The following is a 27,077-nucleotide window of genomic DNA, read 5'->3' as shown; positions in this document are numbered from 1 at the left end:
AAATCAGTAAACTAGCAATTAACTCAATAACACGGCAATCATGTTTCTCTTATTTTATTTGTCTGGTTCTTGAATACATGCAAGAACAAGGGACACGTCCTTTTGTGTGACAAAGAAACTGAAAAGTATACTCATAGCAAAGAAAATGTAACACATTACACATTTTTCTAACATGTATGACCAAATTATTTGTTAATTAGTTTCTCCCTTGGACCTTTCATCGTCAACAACATCATCATCCTTTATCGTTAGTCGCTGTTCTGATCACGATGAGTTGGCACCACATGTTTCTCATCTTTCTCTGCACCGTTTGCGTTCTCCACCCCCGCCATTTCGGTTTCTGACACCGTGGCTGCATCCCTGAATCTCTTGTATATGTCACCTTTGTAAAACTTTCTTGTCCTAGCCACCAGAATCAGTGAAACAATGGCACCAAAGAAAGTTGCAGCTGTGATAATGATGAAGGATAACTTGAAGCAATGAACCCCTATACAATTCAATTCTTGACCTTTCTTTCTTTCAAGCCCCAACGCTGCGAGTTGCTTCTTTGCTTCTTTGTCGTACAAATGCCCAGTCATCACCACGTTAAGAACATATAGTCCTAGTGGACTCGCTGCACTTCCGAAATTGTACAAAGTTGCATAATATTTTAGTCCAAAAAGCTCTGATATAATGGCAAAAAGTAACGGCCACTGAGCTCCAAAACAAAACCCTATGATCACCGAAGCCGCATAAAGGCCATTTGCCACATCAAATGCTATCAGAAGGTGGCCAACACACGATAGGAGCATAGTTAGAGTAAGCATGAGAGGACGAGGGAACTTGTACTTGTGTAGAAAATGTTCAGAAACAAATCCAGAAAAAACCCGTCCTAGGTAGTTCCAAATGCTTACCAGGGACACGAAAGTGCTTATGCTTTTCTTGGGGTATCGAAGCGAGTTTCCTATCTGACCCAGATTATCTATTGCAGTCAACGTGCCCCCAATACCACAGATGCTACATATGAAGAGGATGAACATGTCGATGCTGAATAGTGCTTGAAGTATTGTATAGTCCTCGCCTCTTTCGGGTGGACTAAACACATTTTCCCACCACTTGGTGTCGTTGGAAACCGCTGTAACCGAAGCGTTCCCATTAGTAGCCTCGTTCAGTTTCACTTTTTCACCCTCAGTGACTATTTTCACCGGAGAAGGATCAACCAAAGCAAGCCTTTTACTCTGCCAGATCTTATGTTCTTCGATGGAAACAACAGCAAGTGGGAGGAAGAGCAAGAAGATCACAATACCCGCGCTCACACCATACTCACTCTGAGTAAAGTTCAACCTTTTCTGTATAGTGATCATGACCAAAAGAAACCCAGCAAGACCAAGAGAGATATAGAGAAAGTTGTAGAAAACCTTGAGTTCATTGGGCTGCCTAACGGGCTTGAGGTAGCGAATGGTTCGAAGGAAAGCAAAGGAAACAGCAGCTGGAAGCCAACCTATGAGCAAAATCAAAGCCTTCGTATCGTCATAGTAAATAGCAGAGTACAATTGTGTGATGATTGCACCACTGAGACCCAAGTAGCCTTTGAGGATGCCTAACACAACACCACGACTTTCTGGGAAGTTCTTGACACAGGTGACAAGGGAACCGGTGTTGGCGAAGGACTGAGAGTTAGCACCTATGCAGATGTAGAGACACATCTGCCACACTTGGGGTCTGGCTATTTTCTGGGTGACGGAGAGCCAAATCATGAAGTAACCGAAGAAGTTTAGGACAGCACCCATGGCTAGCACCACCCAGGGTGGAGTGAGCTCGTTGATAAGACCAGACATGACTCCAACGTTAGTGCCCAAGTCCTTGAAGAAACTGAGGAGATTGAGAGTGGTTTGGTCGTAGCCAAGGGTGGATTTGATGTCGCCGGAGTAGAGACCGAACATGTAGGTGGCTCCGGCAGCAGCCATGATTAGAAAGGAGGCAAAGACGACGAACCATCGACCGGTGATGACTTGGAGGCTGAGACTCTTCATGTCTCCCCATCCATGAACACCCATGGAAGCTGCACCCATCACCATGTTTTGTGAATACCAAGCACTTCCAGCTTGTTACAATAGCTACCATTAATATATATAGTGTGTCTGAGTATTTAAAATATGAAAAATATAACAACCATAGTTAACCGTTACAGTTTTTTTAAAGGAATCTCAGTCATGTATTATGACATTAGAATCTATTACTCTTTACTTTTATTTTTTAATTTGTCATTACATCACCTCTTATAGAAAATGTTTTGTGAACTCACCAAAATTAGTATATACAGTAGATGGATAACATAAATTGAAAGATAAAATAAAAAGGAAATGAGAATGGACCAATAAAGTGTAAAGTCAACGTGCGCATGAGAAATATATTACTCACTTCTACATATTTACTGGGGAAGTGTAAGTTTTACATTTTTAAATATTTTGGAAAAGAGTGATGATGGGTTCACAACTATAAAATTTTCTAGTGTGTGAACCTTTTATATCTAATTAAGATATAATTTTTGTTTATAATTACTTTTAAATCATTATTCTGTCTACCGTTTTACTCAACCACACTAACCACTGACTTTTCTCTAACTTCTTTCATTTTATTTAAAAAATATAAAGATGACAGAAGATTGCAAGATAATTTTCCACATATGGAATATAGATGACAGAGAGGGTGTTTGAAAATCCTAAAGATATTTAACATTGTTAGTTGGCTTTAAATGCATAATCTGTTAGAGATTTTGTAAGCTTCCATTTCTGATTTGTAGCCACAATTATGGTGATCTTATTTGATATCTTGTGTATGAGGTATCTGATAAATCACTGTCACCAAATTTCCACCATTTCTCACTTTTTTTCCATCTTCTATACACTTATTTGTATCTTAATTCTGTTTTTGTCTTTCTTTGTTGTTCTTCCATTCTTCACTGTGTTTAATAATAAAAAAAACATTTGACCTTGTCGTGGTTAAAAAATAAGTCATAGTGTCGTTGTATATTCGTCATTGAAGATTGAAATTATTGTATAATATTTAAAAGGAAAAGGATTGGCAGCCATAATGAATCTTTTATTATATTTGTTTGGAGTATTTTACAACTTTATTTTGTAGTTTGTATATAAAAAAGAATAAATAATTTCAATTTAAAATTAAGAGAAATTACCATAAATTTTTTGCTTACCAAAAACTATTAAGTTATTTTTTGACAAAGTGTATTTTGTGAATTTCAAATAAAACATTTTAATTGAATTCAAACATTAAGAAAATCTTGATTCATTAAAATTTAATTTCTGGTCATATTTGCAAATGAAAGGTAGAATTAAAATTTTGCTATTACTAAAGTATGAGGGCGAGGCAAAGATAGAAACATGAGTTAACTTGAATTTCAATGAGTTCAATAATTACATTAAACTTAAATTTTAAGTGTTTTATAAATTTTTATATTTTTTGTTCAGCTTTTATTAAAACACATAAGATTTTTTTATAATTATTAAATTTTTTTTATTATATTGCTTTATATTAATTATAAAATCTTAAATTTAAAAATGAGAAGAGAAAATAACAATCATATCACACAATTAACAAAATATTTCAATTGAAAATATACAAACTGTTAAAAAACTTAAAACTTAATTAATAATATTTTTAAATATATAAAAGTACCTTTATAATAAGGTTTAAACAATTTATTAACAAAACAAAATTTCATATAATAATAATAATAAATATATGGTTTGTATTTACTTAGAAAAAAAAGTTGCTCATGTGGTCTAAAATCTTTGAATAACTTCAAATTTGTTTTGTTAAATAAATCATCCACTGTCCAATCATGTTAAAATGCTCATATCCAAATATATTGTAAGTAGAACTCTAATTCGCGAGTCAATAAGATTATCACAGGTTTAGGTTGAGTTGGGTTGAAATTTGTTTAAAAATTTCAATACGGTTGATTTTTTATCCGACTCACCTAGAACCTGACTCTCCCGGATTGGACCCGTAGTGAATTGTTTTGGTTCGCCAATCTGCAAATAAATGGTCACTCAATGTTTTTTATTAAGTTGATTTTTGCATTTGGTTCATGTTAGGTTATTTTTTTAACCAACACATAGATAAGTTGTATTTTTGTGATTTTAGTTTGTATTTGGATTGTATAAAATTTATTTAGATTTTAATTAAAATTATAATTTAGTTTTGACCGAAAAAAAGTAAAAAAATTGTACTTTTTTTTTTAAATTAAGTGATCCGTGAGCCAACCTCTTTAATCCACCAACTCATGGTGAATTGGACCGAGTTTGAATTTTGTTGACTCACTAATAAATGAGTCGGGTTAATTGACTCACTAAATGATTAATCAATGGTGAATTGGATCGAATTACCTATTTTCACAACTCTAATTGTAAGTTTATCCCACTAAAAAATATAAAATATCTATTTTGTTTAAACTTCTTATCATATAATTAAAGCATGTGTGTTCAATTGAATCTAATCTTAATTGTAAGTTTTATGTTTAGACGCATATTATTGTGTAAATCAAACCAGCTCATGGGCAACAGGGCGGCTAGGTAACTGGAATTATTTTATTATATATTATTATTAATATTATTATATTAAATAAAGAGCGAAGTTGTTGACCCTGGAATATTGGGTTCTTGTGGAATCTGGATCTGATCAATAGATACGAAACGTAGAAAACTCACTAATAAATAATTAATGGATAAAAATATAAGTGATTTTCAACAATTCCGTGTAATAATATTCTACAAGAAAATCAAATGATATACTCCAATCGTATCTGTCTCCTGATATATATATTTAGATAATCAGAGTACAAAAATCTTCACAACAAATAATTCATGGCTTGTTATAATAATCTTCTCTTAGTTATGGAGAATGTTAAATAATAAAAAAGAATTATATGAAACATATTAAAAAAATATAGATTCTCTAATGTTTTTTTTTTTGTGTTGTCATCTATTGGACATTACGAATACACTGTACTGATATTTCAAATATCATTTTAATATATTTTAAAATGTTAAAATTAATGGTAATCCGTGTATTAAGAAAGCATAGTAGAAAAATAATACATAAAAAACTAGTAGAAAATCCAAATTTATTAAAAGAAGTTATTTTAGGAACACTTGCTTAGGATTAAAATTTGTTATTACAAATTAATTTCAGATTGTAATAGGAAATAATTAAAATTAATAGTCCTGTGTAGGAATGGCAACGGGTCGGGTCGGGCACGGATAGTGTCCACCCGCAACCCGATCTACCAAAAAAAAATCTGTCTGTTCCCACCCGTTTAATCGTTGGATATCCGTTTAAAAAATATCTGCGGATATTTTTAAAACCCGCGGGTACCCGTGGATATCCGATACCCGCAAATATTTTAAAAAAAATATATATTTTATAAATTTTTTAATATTAAATTATATAAATTAAATATAAATCAAATTAAATTAAATTATAATTATAATTAAATTTGACATAATAAAATATATTTTTAATTAAATTTTAATTAAATTTAACTTAATAAAATATAAATTAAATTTTATTTTTATTTTTTTGCGGGTAACGGATACCCGCAGGTACGGATAGTATGATATCCGTATCCGACCCGTTTATAAGCGGGTATTAAAATACCCGTTACCCGCTATCCGCGGATAATAAATATCCGCATGTAGTATTTATTCGTCACGGATTTTATCAATGGATGTGAGTATTTTTGCCAAGTCATGTGATTTCTTAGGAAAATTTGTATTAATATTGTTTATGTTAATTTGCAATTCATATTCGATAATAATACAAATTCTTCAAGCAAGTGTAGAACAATTTGAAGTTCGTCATTTAAAAAAATAGAAGCACAATAATAACAGTTTATTCCTAAATTAACTATTTAAAAGTATGGCAACCTTAATATATTTTGGCTAGAATTTAAAATTAATTATAATTACAACAGTAATTTTGGAATCAAATAATAACAATTATAATAATTATCATCATACTTTATTTTAAGTGCCTGATCGCTTCACTATAAAGTAGAGAAATCCTTTAATCATATTACTTATAAAAGTTAAAGTAATCACTTTAAAAGTAAAGTTAATAAAATAATTACTTAAATTTATTTTTTTACTTAAATAATAAAATTGATAAACATAAATAAAAAAAATAAAAATTTCTTTATATATAAATATAGATGAAGTGAAATAAAAAAATGAATATGCGGAATAAAGCCACACAATTTTGATATTAATTAATTATAAAACTATCATTAATATACTTCTTAAAAATAATTATAATAAAAATATTAAAATTATTATATATATATATATATATATTAATTTATAATTTAATAAATACATTTTTATTGTCTATATGTCATTACTACATTCAATTAAGCTTTTAAATTATATCACTTATTTTTTAAACTAAAATTTTATACTATATGATAGATTTTAATTCAATTTTACTATATTAATATAATTATTATTTTTAAAATTAAATTACTATTTTGAAACAGGATTTGATTATATGTAGTAATTAACTACATATATTAGATTATTTTAACTGAAATTTTTGTTGGAGCATTATTTTTTTGTTATTCAAATTTTGTAGTTTATATAAAAAATTCTCTCTCTTTAATTTTTGAACACAGTGAGAATATATATTGAGGAATGATATTTTGACAAAAAAATCTTTAACAAACTTGATAACTTTTTTACCTTTTCCTAACAAGTGAATTTTTTTAAAAATAAATAAAAAATAAAAATAAAAAACAATATCTTAGTATAAACAAAAAAAATTTGTCATTTTTTTTTTCAAATTATAATTTTTGATATATCTTCATCTTATGTAAGGTCATGACATTTCTTAGACCGACTAAAAAATATGGTGACATTCCTGGACTGACACAACAGGGTAAAGAGTATAAAGGGACAATTGGACATGGGTCCAATACATGAGTTCAAGCATTTATAAGTGATTTTGATGTAATTAATAATTATAAATAAATTCCTTATAATCTTCGAGATATTTTAGTAAAAAAAAAACTATATCATTTATCATCTTTCTTATCTTTTTAGAAGGCTTAGATATATATGATGTATAGTCATTGTGACTATAGATAGACACTTGAAATTTTTTGACCATGAGTTGTGATTTCCTTATTTTGACCATCACTGGCATTCATAATAAACACTCGTTTAAATTCCTTTATTCTTGATTTAGCGTAACTTTATAACAGAACTAACGAACCACTAATAATACGAAGTCCAATGAAAATATGTGTCCTCGTACCGGTTATTATTTAGGATTATGTTCAGGTAAATTGTGTTTTCTTTTAATATAATTTTATATTTAGTTTTCTCAATTATTATTTTTTTTCGTTTTTCTTTCTATTTGTTTGGAATTTAAGTGTAAGTCTAAGTTTTACATTGTTTAGAAATGAGAAAGTAGAACATTATATAAAAATAAAGACTCATAAAGATTTTGGATTGAGAGTGATGTCAATTTCTTATACTCAGGTCTTATTAGTGTTGTATCTCTCCGGTAAAACCTCCTCTGTAAACCTAATAAGTGGTATCATAATCTATGGTTAAAATTGGATGTAAACCTAATACTATCTGCCTACGCAAACCACAGACCCAGCAGGTGGAGGAAGAAATCTCCGACCACCGCTCATCTCCCATCATCAACTTTTGTTTAGGTAAATTTCCTTTATTCTGTATTATTATTAATCAAACATGTTATTGCTACCATGATGATGCATGTAATAGTTTGACTAGAATTAGAAATACATGCACGTGGGTGACAGTTGTTGAATTCCCTTGTTTCCTTCATCTGTCAGTTAACACAGTTGGATTATAACTTATAAACTTTGATTTGAACAGTTTCAAGTTAAATACATGTTAAATATTGATGCAAATGTGATTAGTATAAAATATTTTCAGTTATATAGTAAATTTTAGATTCTGTTAAATTATTATGTTTAACAATATTTACAATATTTCAAAAATAAATAATAATTAGGTAAGTGAAAACTAATGAGAGTTAAATCTGTTTATAACTAAGAATAATAAAGTAGTTTAGTGGTTAGATGGAAAGAAAGTAAAGAAAGGGACTAGGATTTATAAAGGATGGAGAAAAAGGTCATGTGTTAAATTTAAATAATGTGAAGAAATAAAATTAGTTTAGTAGATTCAGAAGTAAGAATAAAAGAGGTTGTGAGTTTAATCGACAAAAACTAATATTTGCTGATTAACTAAAAAAATCAGTTTGTAATTAGAATTCTATGGATCTTATTTTAAATTTAAATTTGGAGATAAATTTTGATTTAGTGTATGTAATTGGTGTCCTATATTTTTACCTTACCTAAATGGTTTCAAAGATTTAGTTTATATATCACTTTTTTTCCAAATCATCAAATTATAGGAGAGATTCACCCAATTCGGTTATTGTCTTGGAAATGTCGAAGTTTCATCAATTCACTTTTGAAAATATTTTAGTAATTGAAAGAGTTAATTTTGTATTTGTAAAAAAAAAAAAGAGAAATTAAAAGGTAAAATAATAAACGCAAAGTGTATGTAAAAGTTCGTTGGATATGAAAATGATATAATTATTTTTATCATAGCATAACACACCCGAAGATGCCTCAACCCATTTACAAGTGTTTTCCTACTTATTTACTATATCTTCCTACAAGTGTTTTCTTGGAACTTTTCTTTAATATTTAAATGTCAAATTGTTGAGTGCCATGACAAATAAAACTTTGATTAGAGTGATATACGTTGACTTGATTAGCTGTAAGAATCATATTATTATTTTAGGTATACATCATATATATATTTAAAATTAGACTCATTTTGATAAATAATATAGTTTAGTCCATGTATAGTGTTGTTAATCAGACACTAGCCATGCAGCCACTTGCATATTATAATTAAATGTGCAAACTTTAAATTTCTTTTTTCTTTGATCTTGTGTTACCCTTTGCTGATTTGAAAAGATATATATAGTCAAACCACGAAGCCGAAGCAAGAATAGTCAACCGCTACAATAACGCGGCAATCATGTTTCTTTTATTCTATTTTACTCGTTCTAGAATAAATGCGAAAAAAGGGCACGTCGTTTTGTGTGACAGAGAAAACGAAAAGTATACACTACGGCAAAGAAATTGTGGCAAACTATAATGTTACATATTACATTGTCTAATATTTAAGGCGACATCATTAATTAATTAATCTCTGTGTGAAGCTTGACTACAACAAGATCATCTTTTACCATATTAGTCCTAGTTCTGAGTCGGCGGCACCATATGTTTGGCATCTTTCTCTGCCTTGCTCGTCTTCTCTACCTCTGCCATTTCAGTTTCTGACACCGTCGCTGCATCCTGGAATCTCTTGTATATGTCACCACTGTAAAACTTTCTCGTCCTAGCCACCAAAATCAGTGAAACAATGGCACCGAAGAAAGTTGCAGCTGTGATAATGATGAAGGATAACTTGAAGCAATCCACCCCGATACAGTTCAATTCCTGTCCTTCCTTTCTCTCAAGCCCCAACGCTGCGAGTTGCTTCTTTGCTTCTTTGTCGTACAAATGCCCGGTCATCACCACATTAAGCACGTATAACCCTAATGGACTTGCTACGCTTCCAAAATTGTACAAAGTTGCATAATATTTTAGTCCAAAAAGCTCTGATATAATGGCAAAAAGTAAAGGCCACTGAGCGCCAAAACAAAACCCGATGATCACCGACGCAGCATAAAGCCCGTTTGGCACATCAAATGCTATCAGAAGGTGACCAACACAGGATAAGAGCAGAGTTAGAGAAAGCATGAGAGGACGGGGAAACTTGTACTTGCGGAGAAAATGTTCAGAAACAAATCCAGAGAAAACCCTTCCCATATAGTTCCAAATGCTCACCAGGGACACAAAAGTGCTTATACTTTTCTTGGGGTATCTAAGAGAGGATCCTATCTGATTCAAATTGTCTATTGCAGTGAGCGTGCCCCCAACACCGCATATGCAAGTTATGAAAAGTATTAACATGTCTATGCTGAATAGCGCTTGAAGTATCGTGTAGTCCTCACCTCTTTCTGGTGGACTAAACACATTTTCCCACCACTTTGTGTCGTTGGAAACTGCTGTAACTGAAGCGTTCCCATTAGTAGCCTCATTCGGTTTCACTTTTTCACCCTCGGTCACTATTTTCACCGGGGAAGGGTCAACCAAAGCAAGCCTTTTACTGTGCCAGATCTTATGTTCTTCTATAGAAACGACAAGAAGTGGGAGGAAGAGCAAGAAGATGACGATACCGGCGCTCACACCATACTCACTCTGAGTAAAGTTGACCCTTTTCTGTATAGTAATCATGACCAAAAGAAACCCAGCTAGGCCAAGAGAGATATAGAGAAAGTTGTAGAAAACCTTGAGCTCATTGGTCTGCCTAACCGGCTTCATGTAGCGAATGGTTCGAAGGAAAGCAAAGGAAATAGCAGCTGGGAGCCAACCTATGAGCAAAATCAAAGCCCTGGTGTCGTCATAGTAAATAGCAGAGTACAATTGTGTGATGATTGCACCACTGAGACCCACGTAGCCTTTGAGAATGCCCAACACAGCACCACGACTTTCTGGGAAGTTCTTGACACAGGTGACAAGGGAACCGGTGTTGGCGAAGGACTGAGAGTTAGCGCCTATGCAGATGTAGAGACACATCTGCCACACTTGGGGTCTGGCTATTCTCTTAGTGACGGAAAGCCATATCATGAAGTAGCCGAAGAAGTTTAGGATGGCACCGATGGCGAGGACCACCCAAGGTGGAGTGAGCTCGTTGATAAGACCGGAGAGGACTCCAACGTTGCTACCAAAGTCCTTGAAGAAACTGAGGAGATTGAGAGTGGTTTGGTCGTAGCCAAGGGTGGATTTGATGTCGCCGGAGTAGAGACCGAACATGTAGGTGGCTCCGGCAGCAGCCATGATTAGAAAGGAGGCAAAGACGACGAACCATCGACCGGTGATGACTTGGAGGCTGAGACTCTTCATGTCTCCCCATCCATGAACACCCATGGAAACTGCACCTATCGCCATGTTTGTGGATAGCAAGCACCTGGTAGTAGAATAAGGTGCGTGGAAATTGAAGTCAATGTATATGTGGATACAGTGTGTTTCTCCTGTGAGAGTGTGTATTAAATATATATAGACTTGTTTTCTCTTTGTTCCTACTTAATATTCAGAGAGTTGTTCTTTTCTCACTTGGGATGGCAGCTGAATCACGAGAGGAAGAGAAAAACAAAACTATCTGTATATACATTCCATATTCTTAAATAAAATTTGAATTTGTTTTCCTTCCTCGAAATTTTATCTTCTTAAAAAGAGTAAGATATTTATAATTAATGAAATACTATTAAAAAGAGTGTATTAATTGAATACTATTTAATTAAATGAAATGCTATTAAAAGAGTAAGATATAATTGAATTTAATAGTAACATTCTTAATTTCCTTTAATAGAAGAATAAAGATATAATTAATTTAAATGTCATATTTTTTTATAAATAATAAATTTTTTTTATAATATATTTATAAATAGTTAATTAAGAATACAATTAAAATATCGTGTGAACATATATAAATATATACTATATTTTTAATTTGTATTTCATGAATTCATAAATACTATTATATATGTTATGTTAAAAGTAAAATAACCATCATTATAATAAAGAATTTATTTTTTATTATATATAATTATTTTATTTAAAAAATACAATTTATTAATTATTTTTATTCAAAATATTTATATTCTTAAAATATATAAATATTAGAATAATATTTCACACTATTAAATTTCTTACATAACCAATTTTAGAGATAAAAATAATCAGTCATTATAATATACCAATTTATAAAATAAAATTGAGTTTAATTTCCTAAAATAATTAATATTTAAAAAAAAATTTCTAGACCTCCCAAGTTAATAAAGTTCCTTCCTTAAATTTTAATTTAAGTATTTGTAATCATTTTCTAGGTTAAGCTCTATTATGTCATTATCATCTATTGATTAATAGTTTAAAAAAATGTGATGGGTAAAAATATTAGGAAGTCTTTACTTACATTTTTTTTGTATAATTAGCTAAAAATTTTACTTTATTTTTAATCTATTTACATTTGATGCACAGAAAATGTTAAAAAAAATCTCTATTTTCTATATAAAGTTTAAAAAGACAAACATAGAGAGATTAAAAAGAAGATGATATTTTTATAATTAAAGGGTTAAAGTGAAAATTAAAATAAGAGCTAAAAACCATCTTAAAATCCCCCTCTAACATTATTATTAAATAAATAGATCAGGGACTAAAAATTAGTTGGAATCCTGTGTATTGGGTTCTCTAATAATAATCTAATATATTTGGCCAATAAACTAATGACTATTAAAAACTAGAAGTTGTTTTCAAACGGATTTTGTCCACCCGTGCTATATTAATATGAAGACAAAGGATATCATCTGATAATAACTCTCTAATTATAAACAGAAACAGGTAATGTAGAAAATTCATAAACAAACAATTATTGTCTGAAAAACTACAACTGGATTTCAACAATAGTGTGTGCCTCTTTGTTTTGTCTTCAAAGAACTCATCCCATGAGGACTTTTAAATGAGTTCAAAAACCACCATAAACTATTATGATCGATTTTCATATATTTTGAAACTGGATTATGAATATTGCATAAAACTACTCTGACCATTATTTTAAACATCTGAAAGATTATTGACTCAAACTTGCGTGCTGTAGTTACTGGTACTACATAACATCATAAGTTTTTTCATAGGCATGCACGTGGTTGATGACAGTAATAGGTATCCTGTGTCTTTCAACTACTTGTCAACTATTGGACTTAAGGGATGTTCTAGTTCGTGACCTTTCAACCTGACATGGTTGTTTTCCCCAAACTTAGCTTCTCAACCAAATATTAGGTTTAGGCATCAACGTGATCTGTTCTATTATTTCTCAACCATTGGACTTGTCAAAAAACAATCGTAGGTTGCCTTAAACTCGGTTCACATCAACCACATATTAGGTTAAATATTATTTGATATTTCGTAAGTATTTCAGGATTGTATTTGAGTTGTTTATACTGTTTGATACATTTTTACTTTAATGTTAAGTCAAATATTATTATGAAACATGTTTAAAATGTCAAATAAACTTAACAAAATTTGATTAAAAGAAATAAATTCATGTATTTCGAAAGATAAATGACTAAATTGGATTAAATCCAAAATTTACTAAAAATTAACAGACCAAAAACATATTTAACGCTTAAGTTAAAGATAGCTACATCCATTGATGTGGGGAGGGATTATGAGAAAAAATAAGTAATATTTTATAAACATAACTCTTAAATTACAGTGTTATTATTGTTTATTAAAGTAGAATTAAAGTCAAATCATCAAATTAATTGTATTTAAATGTATTTTAATATATATATATATATATATATATATATATATATATATATATATTATGTCAATTTTGATTAATATAAAGATGTATGAAATCATTTTAGATTAGATAACTCGGTGCATTTTTGAGATTTGGTTGTGTTCCTTGTTTTGCTTACCTCATCTTGGAATCCAATTTTTATCTTCTAAAATCAGTGATTTAATTATCTTTCTTTTTGTATTCATTAACAATTGTATATTACTACATTTTTGTTCATTCTATTTATTCCAATGTTTAATTTTCAACATTTTATACTCTTGCGTGTTGCAATTTTGTTTTATCTATGGCTTATCCTAACTTATAATTGAATTATATAAATGAGAATGAGGGAAGAACAGGTGTAAGGATCTATGATACATCGATTGAAAATTAAAAAGAAGTCCCTGATTTAATTTTAGTTGAGATTTAATTCTTAATATGATTATAGTAATTTATTTTCATTTCTCATGCCTATATAAAAAACTAAACGTAAAAAATATTTTTAAATATAAAAAAAGGATTTTATGTATTTAACAAAAAAGATATATAACCTTGCAACTTGATGTTTATTGAAAAGCTTTTTGTTTATTAATTAACGGGTGGTTTAGTTTTGCTTTTACATGTTTATTATGAATAGAAAGTAAGTTTTAATATTATTATTGTGTATATTAACACTAACTGTTCTATTAAGTTTTGGAGTAAAGAAATAGAAAAGAAAATGTTATATACAAATCATTAGAATTTTCAAGTTTATCATCTGTGACACTTGTGAAAATTGTTTTTGGTTTATCAGGCTCCCTCATATATGAGTGAATACAAAAACAGAGCATTCCCTACTATAGAATAAAGAAAAATATTTAGTCCTTTTATTGATTAATGATACGCTTCAATATATTTTAAAATTCACTATTTTACAATTTATTTTCCAATTCTAATATATATATATATATATATATATATATGTTTAACTCCATCATTTTGGTGCAAATTTTGATTTTATATTTCACATACGTTTATGGTACCGTTGCAATCTCACTTGATAGAACCCTCTGATGAATGCTTGGACATCCTTCCCATACCATGGACGCTATCTGGTTCTATGAGAATGTTTTGAGTTTTATGATTTTCATTGTGGTTATGTTTGATGTAATGATATTGGCTTATACTGAAATTAGATGTGTGTAGTGTATGAAAAGAACAATCAGTTAGTTGTTTGAAATCCAAGTGTATGTTTAAGTTTTATATTGAATAAAAATGATAAAGTTGAGCACCTTATAAGGATAAAGACTCATAAACTTATTATTTTAACGTTTTGGATTAAGAGTGGTGTCAATCTCTTATGTGTGGATTGAGTTCATGCTCATTGGTGTTATATCTCTTCGGTGATCCTCCCTTGAAAAACCCAACAGTGATATAGGTTCTGTATTGAAAGTCTTCCTGATAATGAATTAGATAAGCGAGTCCCGTTAAGAAGAATGACGATACGGAAAAAATAGGGACTGAACTGAGATAATTCTGATTTTACTATTAGAATCAAATAGATGAAAAGAAGTAGTTGTCGACCGAGATCGAATTTGTTAAACATAGAATTTAGCCTGAGATTTTAAACTTTGTATTACAGTCTTGCTTTTGATATAACTACAGAGACATACAAACTTTTTTTTAATCCAAATCACGCACACTAACTTATTTTTTCATTAATCAAAATCTAAAATGTTGAGTTCGAATCAATTTATCACTATTCTAGATGGAATTTCCAATTAAATAAAAGACAGAAAATTAGTTCATATTTATAGCTTTTCATTGTTAGTTTATTTCAAACTTATCTCTAAAAAAAAAAAAAATCAAGTCTTACACGTTAGTTTTCTATTAAAAGTTAAAGATATTATTGTAATAATTAAAATAAGTTAGGTAATATTTTTCATTGAAACAAATAAAATAGTATAAATGAAATTGTATTTGAGCGGGGGGTGGAAGTGGAATGTTATAAATTAAAGTGTTCCTTTGATTAACATCAAAATCTTCAAATGTAAAAACTTTGCTGAGTTTAAATTTGAGTGAATGGATATATCAAAGCCGTTTTATTTGAAAGGTTCAACTGTTGAAGTATGTTTCATCTAGAAACATGTAAAAACTATACTACAATTGGAGTTGGAATGGGTAAAAAAGTCAATAATTTTGATACGTATCTTATATAAACTATTTATGGCCATATATATAGAGATTGCAGCAGTCAAGATTTCACTTCAACAACTTTATCTGAATACTTTCAAAATAAAAACTTTATCTAAAGCCTCCATTTTTTTATGCTTCCCAAATTGTTACGTTTTCTTTTTTAGGATAGATGGTTCAATTTTTAAACTATATATGGAAAACCAAAAATCATATTTTATTATGCTAGGTTGTAAATTTTGATTTAGTTGGAGTATAGCTATGCTCGTAAAAATATCTATGAAGTCAACGCATGATATAAAACGCAACATATTAACTATTTAGTACACAATTTGCCTTTACTGTTTTAAAAAACAAAACTTTATTCATGACGCGGTTATGTTAGGTACAAATACAGATAATTAATTCAAAGCAATTCATCAATTATTGTTTGCCCTAAATAAGGAAAAAAATTGAGTTTATTTTTCATCTTGTGCAAAAATCTTGTTTTAGACCAGAAATATTCACGTTCTTATTGAAAATGATATTAATATGGGTTCAATGGACTCGGAAAAACTTAGGATAAAAAGGATTAATATTGAAAATTTAAAAGTTTCTTAAAAGTTTATTTAGATGCTGGTAAAAGCTCAATGATGATTCCGCTTACAGATGTAAAATGATATTTTTATGTTTTAAAAAGAATATTTTTAGGTGATTACAATTTTTTATTTTTAATTCTTTCTCAACCTTAACAGTTTATAGTTAAACATTTTACAAAGACTAAAGATAATGGTGTAACGATTAAAATAAGTGACGTAACACGTCAAAAGAAATAATTTAATATTAAATGGTCTATGTGAAGTTTTATTATCATAGGAATTACTTTGACTAGCATAAAAAGCGCAGTAGATAAATGAAATAAACTCTTGTTAAATAAATCGTTTTAAGTCAAAGTTTATAACCTAAATAAATAATTACGAAATCAAACTCATAATTGATGTTTTAAAATGATTAAAAAAACTTATAATTCTTGACAGCATGATGTATTATTCAACTAATAATTACATTAATATATACTATTTTGACATGACAGTATTAGCATAGAAAAATTATTCAACTATGGTTAGATGGTTAGAAAAATTATGGAAAGGTTATACTAAGGTTAGACCCTATCACCTATATTACTCAAGAATATCTCATAGCCATTACTCTAACGACAGAATATTAAACGTTAATAGACAAATAATAAGAATGACATAGTGGTCATAATTTAGATAATGTAGATTCACGTATAGATTCTAATTTAATAAATCTTTAAAAATTAAATAATTAAAATTTTAAAATATTTATATACGATTTTATATCGGTTCAAATAGAAAGGTTGATTATAAAAGTAATTAGATTTTTAAAACATTACATTCTGAAGTTTTATACTTGTGAATTGGGGGATCACATTCCAAGAACGTCACGTGCTTTTCACTATTCTAACTTTTTTCAATTCATTATAATTCAAGAAATCTTTTCCTTTTGACTTTAGAAGTGAGAGAATTAACTCTTGTTATTGCTAAGTCAGGTATATAATAATAATAATTATATTGGTCTTTGAATCTACCATCAAATAATGCATACTATTCAATAGCTTCATTTAGTGGTAACTATTTTTAATTGCAAAATTAACAATTATACCAAAACAAATATATATAAATAAAAAACAAATTTCGCTTCCACCAAGAAAAATAGACGAAGTTGCTAAAATTTTGCTTTCCTTTTTCACTCTTTTGAGAAATGCATATCATTCTACATCTTAACTCTTAAAAGTATTTTTCTTTTCATCCACGATACTTAAACATGAGATATCATTTAACGATATCGAATTTGGTTAATAAATACGATTAAACATTTTCAGAATTTATTTTTTAAGTATAAAAACAATTTTTTTATAAATATTTTGAGACCTTCAAAAATAATCACCAAAACATATAACACCAATAAAAATAAAATATGAGTTTAATTCACACATAAAATAATTAACTTATTTTTATTAAAAACTAAAAGATACGATATAACCTTTTTAATTTTTTTAAGTATAAAAACATTTTTTTTAAGTATAAAAACAATTTTTTTTTTAAATATTTTGATGGATCTTTAAGGAAATGTCATCATGAACATAACATGAACTCAATCTATCATATAAAAGCAATTTTTTTTAAATATTTCGATGAGTCTTTAAGAGAAGATAACCGAAAACACTAATGAAATATAACTTAACTCATACATAAAAAATTTATATCACCTATAAATGAATTTGTGAGTCTTAATATTCATATAATGCATATTTTTTTTATTTTTATTCAATATAAGACTTAAATTATGCTTGAGAACAAATTTTCTAAATAAAAATATTTTGCTGCAAAATAAAAAACAAAATAGGAACTTTCCTCACACCGGAGATTAGGAGTGAAGTGTGTAGTCAAGAAAGGCAGCCAAAGAATTAATGGTGGATAAGCTCTTACACGCAAACATGGTCCCGTTTTATAGTTTCTAACCTATCTAATGCATAGAAATGGACAAACCGACAAACTATGAAAAAGCTTTTTCTATTTCATACCAAAAACTCTTCTTACTGTATTTTTTCAACACTATCCTTTTACATTCTATTGTTTATCTGAGGATTAAGATGGGCTCATTCAAATGATCACGTAAAATAGGAAAATTATGATTCTAGATCAAAGAAATACGATACCACAACACAAGTCACTGGATAGAGACACACTCATAAACCACACAAGCTACATTGCAATATAAATTTTAATTTTTTTTCCAATATTTTTTTATAATAAACATATCAATTTGGTTATATCACTTCTGAGTACAAATATCTTATCAAAATATCACATAGGTCGAAAATTGAAATGTGAGTCTAAGTTTTATATTAAGTAAAAATGAGAAAGTTAAATATCATATAAGGAGGAAGACCCATAAATTTATTGTCTTAAGATTTAAGATTAAGTGTAATGTCAATTCTTTATGTGTTAGTTAAATTTTGTTTAATTGGTATTGTATCTTTCTGATAATCTCCTCTCAAAAGAACTAACAATTTATAATATAAAAAAATAGAAATATTAAAGTTAATACAAATTAATTTTGAATGGATAGAAAAAATACTTAAGCTTTGAATAATAAACTAGTAAAACTGTGGTAGGAAATAGTTGTTGTTATTGATTAAAGTCAGATTATTAAGTAATGAAATTCAAAGTCCATTATTTATTTTGAGTGGTCCCGTTCCACTTGACTAAACCATCTGGTTTCCTTAAAGTCAACTTTTGCATATGGGAATATCCAAAATGGGAGGAAGAAATCAGCCATCACTAATTGAACAGCTTATTCTATTTCTTCACCTTTTCAATCAAAAATATTTGTATTTCAAAAATAAATTTCAAACGTGGTTTAGACATGTTCGGATTAGAGCTGTAAATGCAGTATTAAGAATTGCAATTCACACTTCCAATGTCAGATGCAGAAATGAAAAGGAAATACTTTTTGTGGTATTAGTTTTTTTTTTTTTTTAAAGAATTTCAACTTTATTCAATAATAATCAAATCTAAGTCAAATTCAAAATAAGATAATATATATTTTTTCTTATAAAATATTTTTTTCTAAATAAGAACTCATTACTTTGTTTGACAAAAGTAAGAAGATTGATATCTTGTTAAGAAAATTGTGTCATGTGCTCACAAATCTTATTCCATATTGCTTTCACACCTTTCACCAAAAAATAACATTTTGCATAGGAGCACCAACTCAAGTTTTAGTCTTACTAACCAAAAGAAAATTGCTATCAGTTTTTTATAAAGTAAAAAATGGTTCTATGTGGTGCAAAAATCTAACATACAGTTTTATTGACTTTAGTTCTCATTTACGTGAGATTGAGTTCAGATTTAATTAGTGGGATTATATTATTTGTTGATAGATGAGTCAGTTTGATATCCGTTTTAGAAGAGGTGTCAATTGAATCCTAATTTTTGAAAAAATGTCTTATTAGATCATTTTTAGAAAAAAAATTATTAACGCCCTTAATTTTATTCATGATTTTTATCACTAAATTTTAATATAAATATCAATACTTAGTTTTATAAATATTTTAAATATCAATATCGTTAACTGCATTAATATTTTTTTTTTCTGAAAAAAACTTAATTAAAACATATTTTCAAAAGTTAGAATTTAATTGATACTAAATTAACATATCTAAACGAAATTGAGTAACATGTGACTAATTAAACTGTGAGCTTAAGCACCAGCAATAGTAAAGACATTGACGAAGCAGTTTGAAGTCATAGCTGCATTGGTTGTATTTGAATTTTGAACTCAAGGTATGGCTACATGGAAATGGTGTAAAAGCAAGGAGTCAAGTTTCGCTTTCAGAAATCATGTTTTTGGAAGGGTGTCTGTTTCGCTTTCAGAAATCATGTTTTTGGAAGGGTGTCTTTTAGCATTTTAAAATTTATATTTAAAATGTATAATTAATTAATAGAGCAATTATTTTAATACTAAACTAACGTAAACACAGGTGCGAGATCTCGCGCATGTGTATATGTATTTTTTGAATTATATTAATAATTAATGATATTGTAAAGTTATTAAGTTAATTAACAAAATAAAAATATATTTATAAAAAATAAAGTAAAATGTATAGAAAAAATATGAGAAAAATAACTGTTGATGAATAGTAGAAAAAAAAATAAGAAAGAGATAAATAAATAATATTATAAAAATTTGTAAAAGTAACTATTAATTTTTAAAAATTTAATAAATAATTAAATTGTAAAGGGTAAAGTTAGAATTATGAAATGTGAACACAAAAGAAGGAATCTCCTTTACATATAGTTATAAAAAATAAAGTAAAATATATGAAGAAAATATGAGAAAAATAATTGTTGATGAATAGTAGAAAAATAAATAAGAAAAAGATAAGTAAATAATTTTATAAAAATTTGTAAAAGTAACCATTAATTTTCAAAAATTTAATAAATAATTAAATTGTAAAGGATAAAGTTGAAATTATGAAATGTGGACACAAAAATGGAAATACTCTTTATATTAGTAATAGATTACAAACATGTAAGGAAGGATTTTTTAAAATAGTAACTGTAAAACTCAACAATATGACTTGTACCGGCAATGCATGTATGCAATTGGAACTGAAACGAGATATAGTGTCACTGGATTAATTATTTCTAAACATTTAAGAGCAAAGATATGTACTTTTAACGAGGCTACAAATAATAATTTTCAATTTTCAATTTTCAATTTTTCATCAGTTTGAAAGTTAAACCAGAAAACATTTAAGTGTTTTTTTTCATGAAAAGAATAAACTTCTTTGAAAAAAGTCTACTGTTTTTTGGTGTGCTTTTGAAAATAAAAAATAAGTATAATTTTCATTCTTAACTTTAAATAAAAATAAAAATTAATTATAAAATACAGAAATTTAATCTTTTTAACTAATTTTTTAAATTTATTTAACGATTCAAATATATTTCTTAAATATACAGAATAAATAATTCAAATCCTATCATAAAATACATTTGAAACGCCAGATAAATTTAATAAAATTTAATTAAAAAAATTAAATTTACGTATTTTTAAAATTAATAATAAATTAAATCAAAATTTTAAAAAAAGACTAATTTTAATTTTCACAAAAGTTAAAAAATCAAAAATATAAAAAAAAATTATTTTAACAAGGTTTTTTGATTGATTTAAAAAATAGTTCATGTAATTGTAACAGAAAAATGAACGAATTTTTTCAAAAGCATGATGTTGTTGATGGTAGAGCAATGTAGGTGTAATGGTTGGGAGCAAGTGTAGTGATGAATGCGTGAGGATTAGTATAGCAGAGATGGTAGACATCTATAACACCAAAAAAATTGGAATCCAGCAGTAAATCATGGTCACTTGCATTAGGGAAGTTAGTGAAACAAACAAGGGGGATTGTGACAATAATCTAAATAAGGAAATAAACTAGGAAATCCAGAATCTATGAAACTATAATCTAGCAGTTGTTGTCGCAAACTAAGAATAACAAGAACTAGGTCTCTAATGTGGCTTCTGCATTGTAATTTCCCGTTAAAAACAGCAACAGTAGAAATCAGTAACGGTCGAGTGATGGACGAGAGCCCCTGCTTGGACGGTCATATGGACCAGGCCTACCCCTATAACTCCTTCCTTCATCTCGACCAGAAGCTATTCCACTTCCATACCTATCAGCGCCGCCTCGTGGACCACCGTATCGCTCATACCCTCTTTCCTTTCCATAACCATTTTGTGGGTAATGATCTGAGCCACTGCCATATCGATCGCTTGCAAAACGATCTCCACTGCTTGGGTACCTGCGCAATCTTCTTTTAATAAACATGATGATGACACACACATAGCAGGAGCACTGCTCCACTTAACGCCAAACCAGATAACAGAGCAGATCAAATCTTTAACTACTTCCCATGATTAAACCAAGAAAAACAAATGCCACCAACAAATTAATTCTGTAACCACCACAAACCATATGTATACCTGTCACTGGTATAGCGGTCACGGCTGCCATATTTGTAGTCACGGTTGTCAAAACGATCCCTATCTCCATAGCGTCCTCCATCATAACGGTCATCCACATATCGATCACGTTCACCACCAAGGCGATCACCGTGTCCACCACCACCTCCTCCGAACCTTGGGTGTGAAGAAAATGAACTGCCACCACGACCACGACCACCTCCACCTCCAGCTCCTGCCAAAGGACAATCTCGGGCCCAGTGTCCCGGACGCCCACATTTGAAGCAGTCATCTTGACCTATCCTATCTCCAGCACCGTAGCTTCCCCTACCACCTGATGAGTAGCTGCTACCTCTGTAACCTTGGTCTATATCATCACCCCCCATCTTAGGCTGCGCCTTGTTGACAGAGATGATGCGATCACCAATTTCCCTTCCATGCATTTCCTTGATTGCATCCTCCATTCCCCTACGATCTGCAAATGTGATAAACCCAAATCCACGTGGACGGCCTGTATCCCTTTCCATCATGATCTACATGAAGCATCGCTTGAGAACCTCATACTAAGTACTAGTAATTCACACTTAATGCTAACAATATTTCACAGTACTTTATGGGAACAGACAATATCACTGTATAGCCATTATCGTAAGACTCGCATATAGGTAGTGAGAACAACATACAGAACACTTGTAATAGCAAGGAATAGTTAACTAAACCAGTACAAGTAAATAAAAAACACAAGTTACTGTAGTAAAAGAAAGTGCAGCAATATAAAACTAGTAATTTGAAAACCAGTAAATTAGAATCACATCATACAAAAAAGATATGAGGATAAAAAGGAAAAAACAGACAGATAGAAAAGTCAAAGGTAGTAAAAGTAGCTTATATGTAACAAAAAGAACAATAAAAACCGCCCCATGGCCATCATATGGTAAACTCTCCACCCACCAAAAGCCAAACAAAAAAGCTCTCTTTCTAGATTTCTTAGGAAAATTGGATGCCTAAAAGAAACTGTTATAGAAATGATTGCTTGTTCAAAATAAAAAAATTAAGTATGATGTTTTTGTAAGATTTCAATTACAAAAGCTGGAGACTATGTGATCACAGCGTTGATCAACCAATTTCTAATGGACACTCAAGAATGTCATCCATTAATGTTGCCTGAAGTTTTTTCTTTTCTTAAATTGTGTTTCAGCCAACACACCATCTATGAAAATAATCTCAGACATTTTACAGGGTGATCTAAATTCAACAAGGCTTATAAACCATCCACTAAATAACCCCTCCCTTACCATTGAAACTAAAATTGATAAAAACACAAGAAAATGTCACACAATTACTGCATAATGTATTACACCAAATTGCTGATAGTCACTAAAATTGTGCTTACATAAACAGAATCCAAAATATTTGAAATGGACATTCAGCTCAAACAAAGTGTTGCATGTTGGTTTTAGTACTTTCTTTACCAGATGCAAACAACATTAAATTAAAAAGAAAAACTTGTAACCAGACAACTTACTTCTCGGTTACAATGATAATGCTTTCATATAGTTAAGCCTTTCAGAGGAATCCCAAGCCCATATTTGACAACAAATATCTCTTACAACAAACACTTCCACATTCTGAGATAGAATTTCAGCATGTTCCATAGTGATTCATGACTTCAAGATAGACCTTTAACAATTTAATCCCTCAAACATATTCTTATCATCCGACTTATTTGAAAAAAAAGCACTGTATTTTATGATACTATTATTTCCTGACCCAGAAGAACTAACATTACAACATCTACCACAAATGAATGATATGCCATCAAATCCAACTGTAGCTTTCACTTCAGCAGTCAACGGATTTTGTCACAACTTCAATTTTACGATGACTTTCACATTCGGTATCTCTTCAAAACAAAAATACTCAGCCAGCAAATATTTTTCCATAATTCCGAAAGACAAAAAGCAGGACACAGGCATTCACAGCATTCCTTTTGAAGATGTTGCTTTCACGTTTTTTTGAAAGAATTCATCTACTTCCTGTGATTTATTCGCCTCACCAGATGCAAGAAATCAATCTTATGCAGCAACAATAATACTCAGCAACATAGGAGATGAATGCATAATATTGACTATACTGCAATTAAATGCCTATCACTCTAGGTAATTCTGCTGCCACTTAACTGACAATATCCAACACACCAGCATTTTAGCGGAAACCATTCTTATGCAGATGAGGATTCTTTATCTAAGAGTACACTGACAAAAGCAGAACCATTCAAACCAAAGAAAACATCTCCAAGCAATGAACTCTATCCAAGTAAGGAAAAATGACTAAATCCAAGATATTCAATCATTTGACCTTCGATACTGTTAGCAATAATAGGTAGATCAACTGGTGAGATACAGTATGTCAACAAAAAAGGAGGAACCCAATCTCTGAGCAGCAACTGTCTATAGTGTCAACGCTTCGGATTGAAAATATTGAGCTCTGCAGCACCAAAGTACTCACAGGACCCGTAATGATGCAGAATTTGTTGGTGTTGTAGAGCCAAACTCACACGGTTTGGATATCTATAAGTATATATATTTGTTAGAAGGGCGATGACATCAGCCAAACACAAAGCTATGTCCAAACACCAGAACTTTACATTGCTATGAGAAACTAATGAAAACTGCCAAAGGTGCAGCAACATTGGACTGCTCAACTGAAGCAAGCACATACAAATTCTTGAACTCACTTTAACTGATCTACTGAGCACCACAAATCACAGCTCTTTGAAACGTTCTATATCTATACTTCGAATGGAACAGTACATTAGTTAGTGGGGTAATTCTCATTTCCATTAAAAGCAGTATATTACTCTCTTCCCCAGGAACTGCGTGTATGTGAATCTTTCCACATTTCAGGACCACTAGAAATGCCACCTTGACCTTACCAAATGCATTGTCAGTTCATAAAATGGCACATCTGTTGCCCATGCCTCTACAACTAAACAAACAGGTATAAGCAGTGTTCATAACATACCAATATATCCAAGGACAAAAATTTCAAAACGCATAATGTGAGAAAGCAGTCTTTGAAGCCTGTTTCTAATTTCCTATAATTATCTTGGACAACAATTGATCAAGAGCCAGAAGAAAAAGAAGCAATACCCAGCATAAGTTTGTTATATATCCCACTGGTAACAATTGCCACCACAAGATAGATTTGCAACTAGAAAAGGAAGGAAGCCGCCGTACAGATGCAGCATGGTTTTCTGTGTGAACTTTGGATTTGGACAGAAAAAAATTCTTTACCCAAAAGAATTAAATGCAACTCAACTAAACAAGTGTCACAAACTTCTCAGTTCATTAGTCATTCAACAAGGCATAGATCTGTGAGCCGCACAAAAACAAGTATTAAAATAAAAAATAGCATACTCCAACACGCATGTTATAGTATTAACTTTGTCGAAATGTCACTTCCCAGCCCAATTATAAAGCAAAACACCCATTCCAAATTACAATGCTTTTACTAACAAATCATAAGCACATCAAAGACAAGAAATCTCTGCAGAATAGAAGACAGCTCAGACTGTTATTTGATCAACGACCTTCCTTGCACCAAATTACAATTTCCAAACCACACTAATCTCCAGCTGAAGCTCTACAGCTACCACAAACTATCATTTTATCAGAAAATTGAAAATGAGCTTCAGCCATGAAGAAATCATTCTGGTAAAACATCTTTTAAAAAATCCATCCACAGCATCTTAAAGATCACAAGATTCAAAATCAGCATTCCATAAAGACAGAAAACGAAAAAGAAAATTAGTACAGAATCCTATCATAACACTTCAACCCTAAAGCACAATAAAAAAAAAAAAAAAAAAAGATTCCTACGCAATAACTCAGCCAAAATCAGACCCTACAATCGCCCCTATCCTAAACTAGAAACCACAAAGGCACTGAACAGGTCCACTTCATGAATCATAATAGTCTCACCCAAAATTATCAGTACTACTGTTTTATAACGATATGAACATTCAGATTCATTTCAAACGTCACTTTTTATTTTAAAAAAAAAAAAAAAAAAGCTTCTTTCCACTCTAAATTTCTGACAGTGCATGCCCAACATGATTGAAACAGGAACAAAAAAGATCCTCTTTTCATAGTAGTGAAATAGTTTAATTTAAAATACAAACAAAATCGATAGCGAAGACGAGGGATACCTGGCATTCGAGAATTTTGCCGTAACGATCAAAGGCATGCTCGAGTTGACGCTCAGTGACGTCCCAAGATAAACCACCCACAAATATTCGATTATCTTCCTTCGCAGCCATCACCCACTCCAAATCTCGCTAAATCCTGAACCGTACAAAAACAAATGCCGACAGTTTAAAAATCAATTGAAAAAAATAAATAAATAAAAACAGGGCAACGAAACCTTCTGCAAGTAGAACTTTGAGATACTTACACAAAGAGTAACTGAAGAATTGAAAAAAAAAAAAACGGAGAGAATTTCAGTGTGTTGAAGGAAACCCTCGAAGTTGAACTCCACGATAACGCTCTCACTTACGAGAGCGAAGTAAAACTCTTTTATTTTGAGTGTTAAGGCCGTGTTTGTTTAAAGGAGTATCTCACGTTTGGAGAATGATGTTTTTGAACATATTTTTTAGAATTCAAATGATAAAATAAAAATTTATAAAAATATTTATTGATAATTTAATATTTTCGGATTATCTTTAAAAATCCAAAAGATAACACCAAATAGGAGAAGATTGGAATACATATTATTCATAATTTGGTAGAAGATGAATATTCATTCCGTTTCCAAAATCCATTTATTTACAAATTCTTTCTTATTAGTCGCGGCATGTATATTATGACTTGTCTTATATCC

General features: G+C 30.1%; 3 protein-coding genes across 4 annotated transcripts; all 3 read right to left on the bottom strand.

Annotated features, from left to right (window-relative positions):
- Nucleotides 1-18: 18 nt before the first annotated feature.
- Nucleotides 19-2,098, bottom strand: LOC114189851. Its single transcript, XM_028078568.1, has one exon. It carries the CDS (start codon nt 2,055-2,057, stop codon nt 249-251), a length of 1,809 nt encoding a protein of 602 aa, XP_027934369.1. The 5' UTR covers nt 2,058-2,098; the 3' UTR covers nt 19-248.
- Nucleotides 2,099-9,141: 7,043 nt separating this feature from the next.
- On the bottom strand, nt 9,142-11,284 carry LOC114192773. The gene has a single exon (XM_028082585.1). It carries the CDS (start codon nt 11,099-11,101, stop codon nt 9,305-9,307), a length of 1,797 nt encoding a protein of 598 aa, XP_027938386.1. The 5' UTR covers nt 11,102-11,284; the 3' UTR covers nt 9,142-9,304.
- A 10,266-nt stretch (nt 11,285-21,550) lies between these two features.
- On the bottom strand, nt 21,551-26,817 carry LOC114190997 (glycine-rich RNA-binding protein RZ1C). Of its 2 annotated transcripts, XM_028080106.1 has the most exons (4): nt 26,652-26,817; nt 26,407-26,542; nt 22,218-22,729; nt 21,551-22,036 (listed from the first exon to the last, which is right to left on the bottom strand). In XM_028080106.1, exons 2-4 carry the CDS (start codon nt 26,515-26,517, stop codon nt 21,796-21,798), a joined length of 864 nt encoding a protein of 287 aa, XP_027935907.1. In that variant the 5' UTR covers nt 26,518-26,542; nt 26,652-26,817; the 3' UTR covers nt 21,551-21,795. The 2 variants fall into 2 exon arrangements, with proteins under 2 accessions (XP_027935907.1, XP_027935908.1); XM_028080107.1 differs by lacking the exons at nt 26,407-26,542; nt 26,652-26,817 and adding an exon at nt 23,722-25,184.
- Nucleotides 26,818-27,077: the final 260 nt, after the last annotated feature.

This window comes from Vigna unguiculata, chromosome 7 (assembly GCF_004118075.2).
Source record: "Vigna unguiculata cultivar IT97K-499-35 chromosome 7, ASM411807v1, whole genome shotgun sequence".
In the NCBI taxonomy this organism is placed as follows: Eukaryota; Viridiplantae; Streptophyta; class Magnoliopsida; order Fabales; family Fabaceae; genus Vigna; species Vigna unguiculata.
The sequence above is the reverse complement of the archived record's forward strand: the minus strand, read 5'-3'. Positions and strand labels throughout refer to the sequence as shown.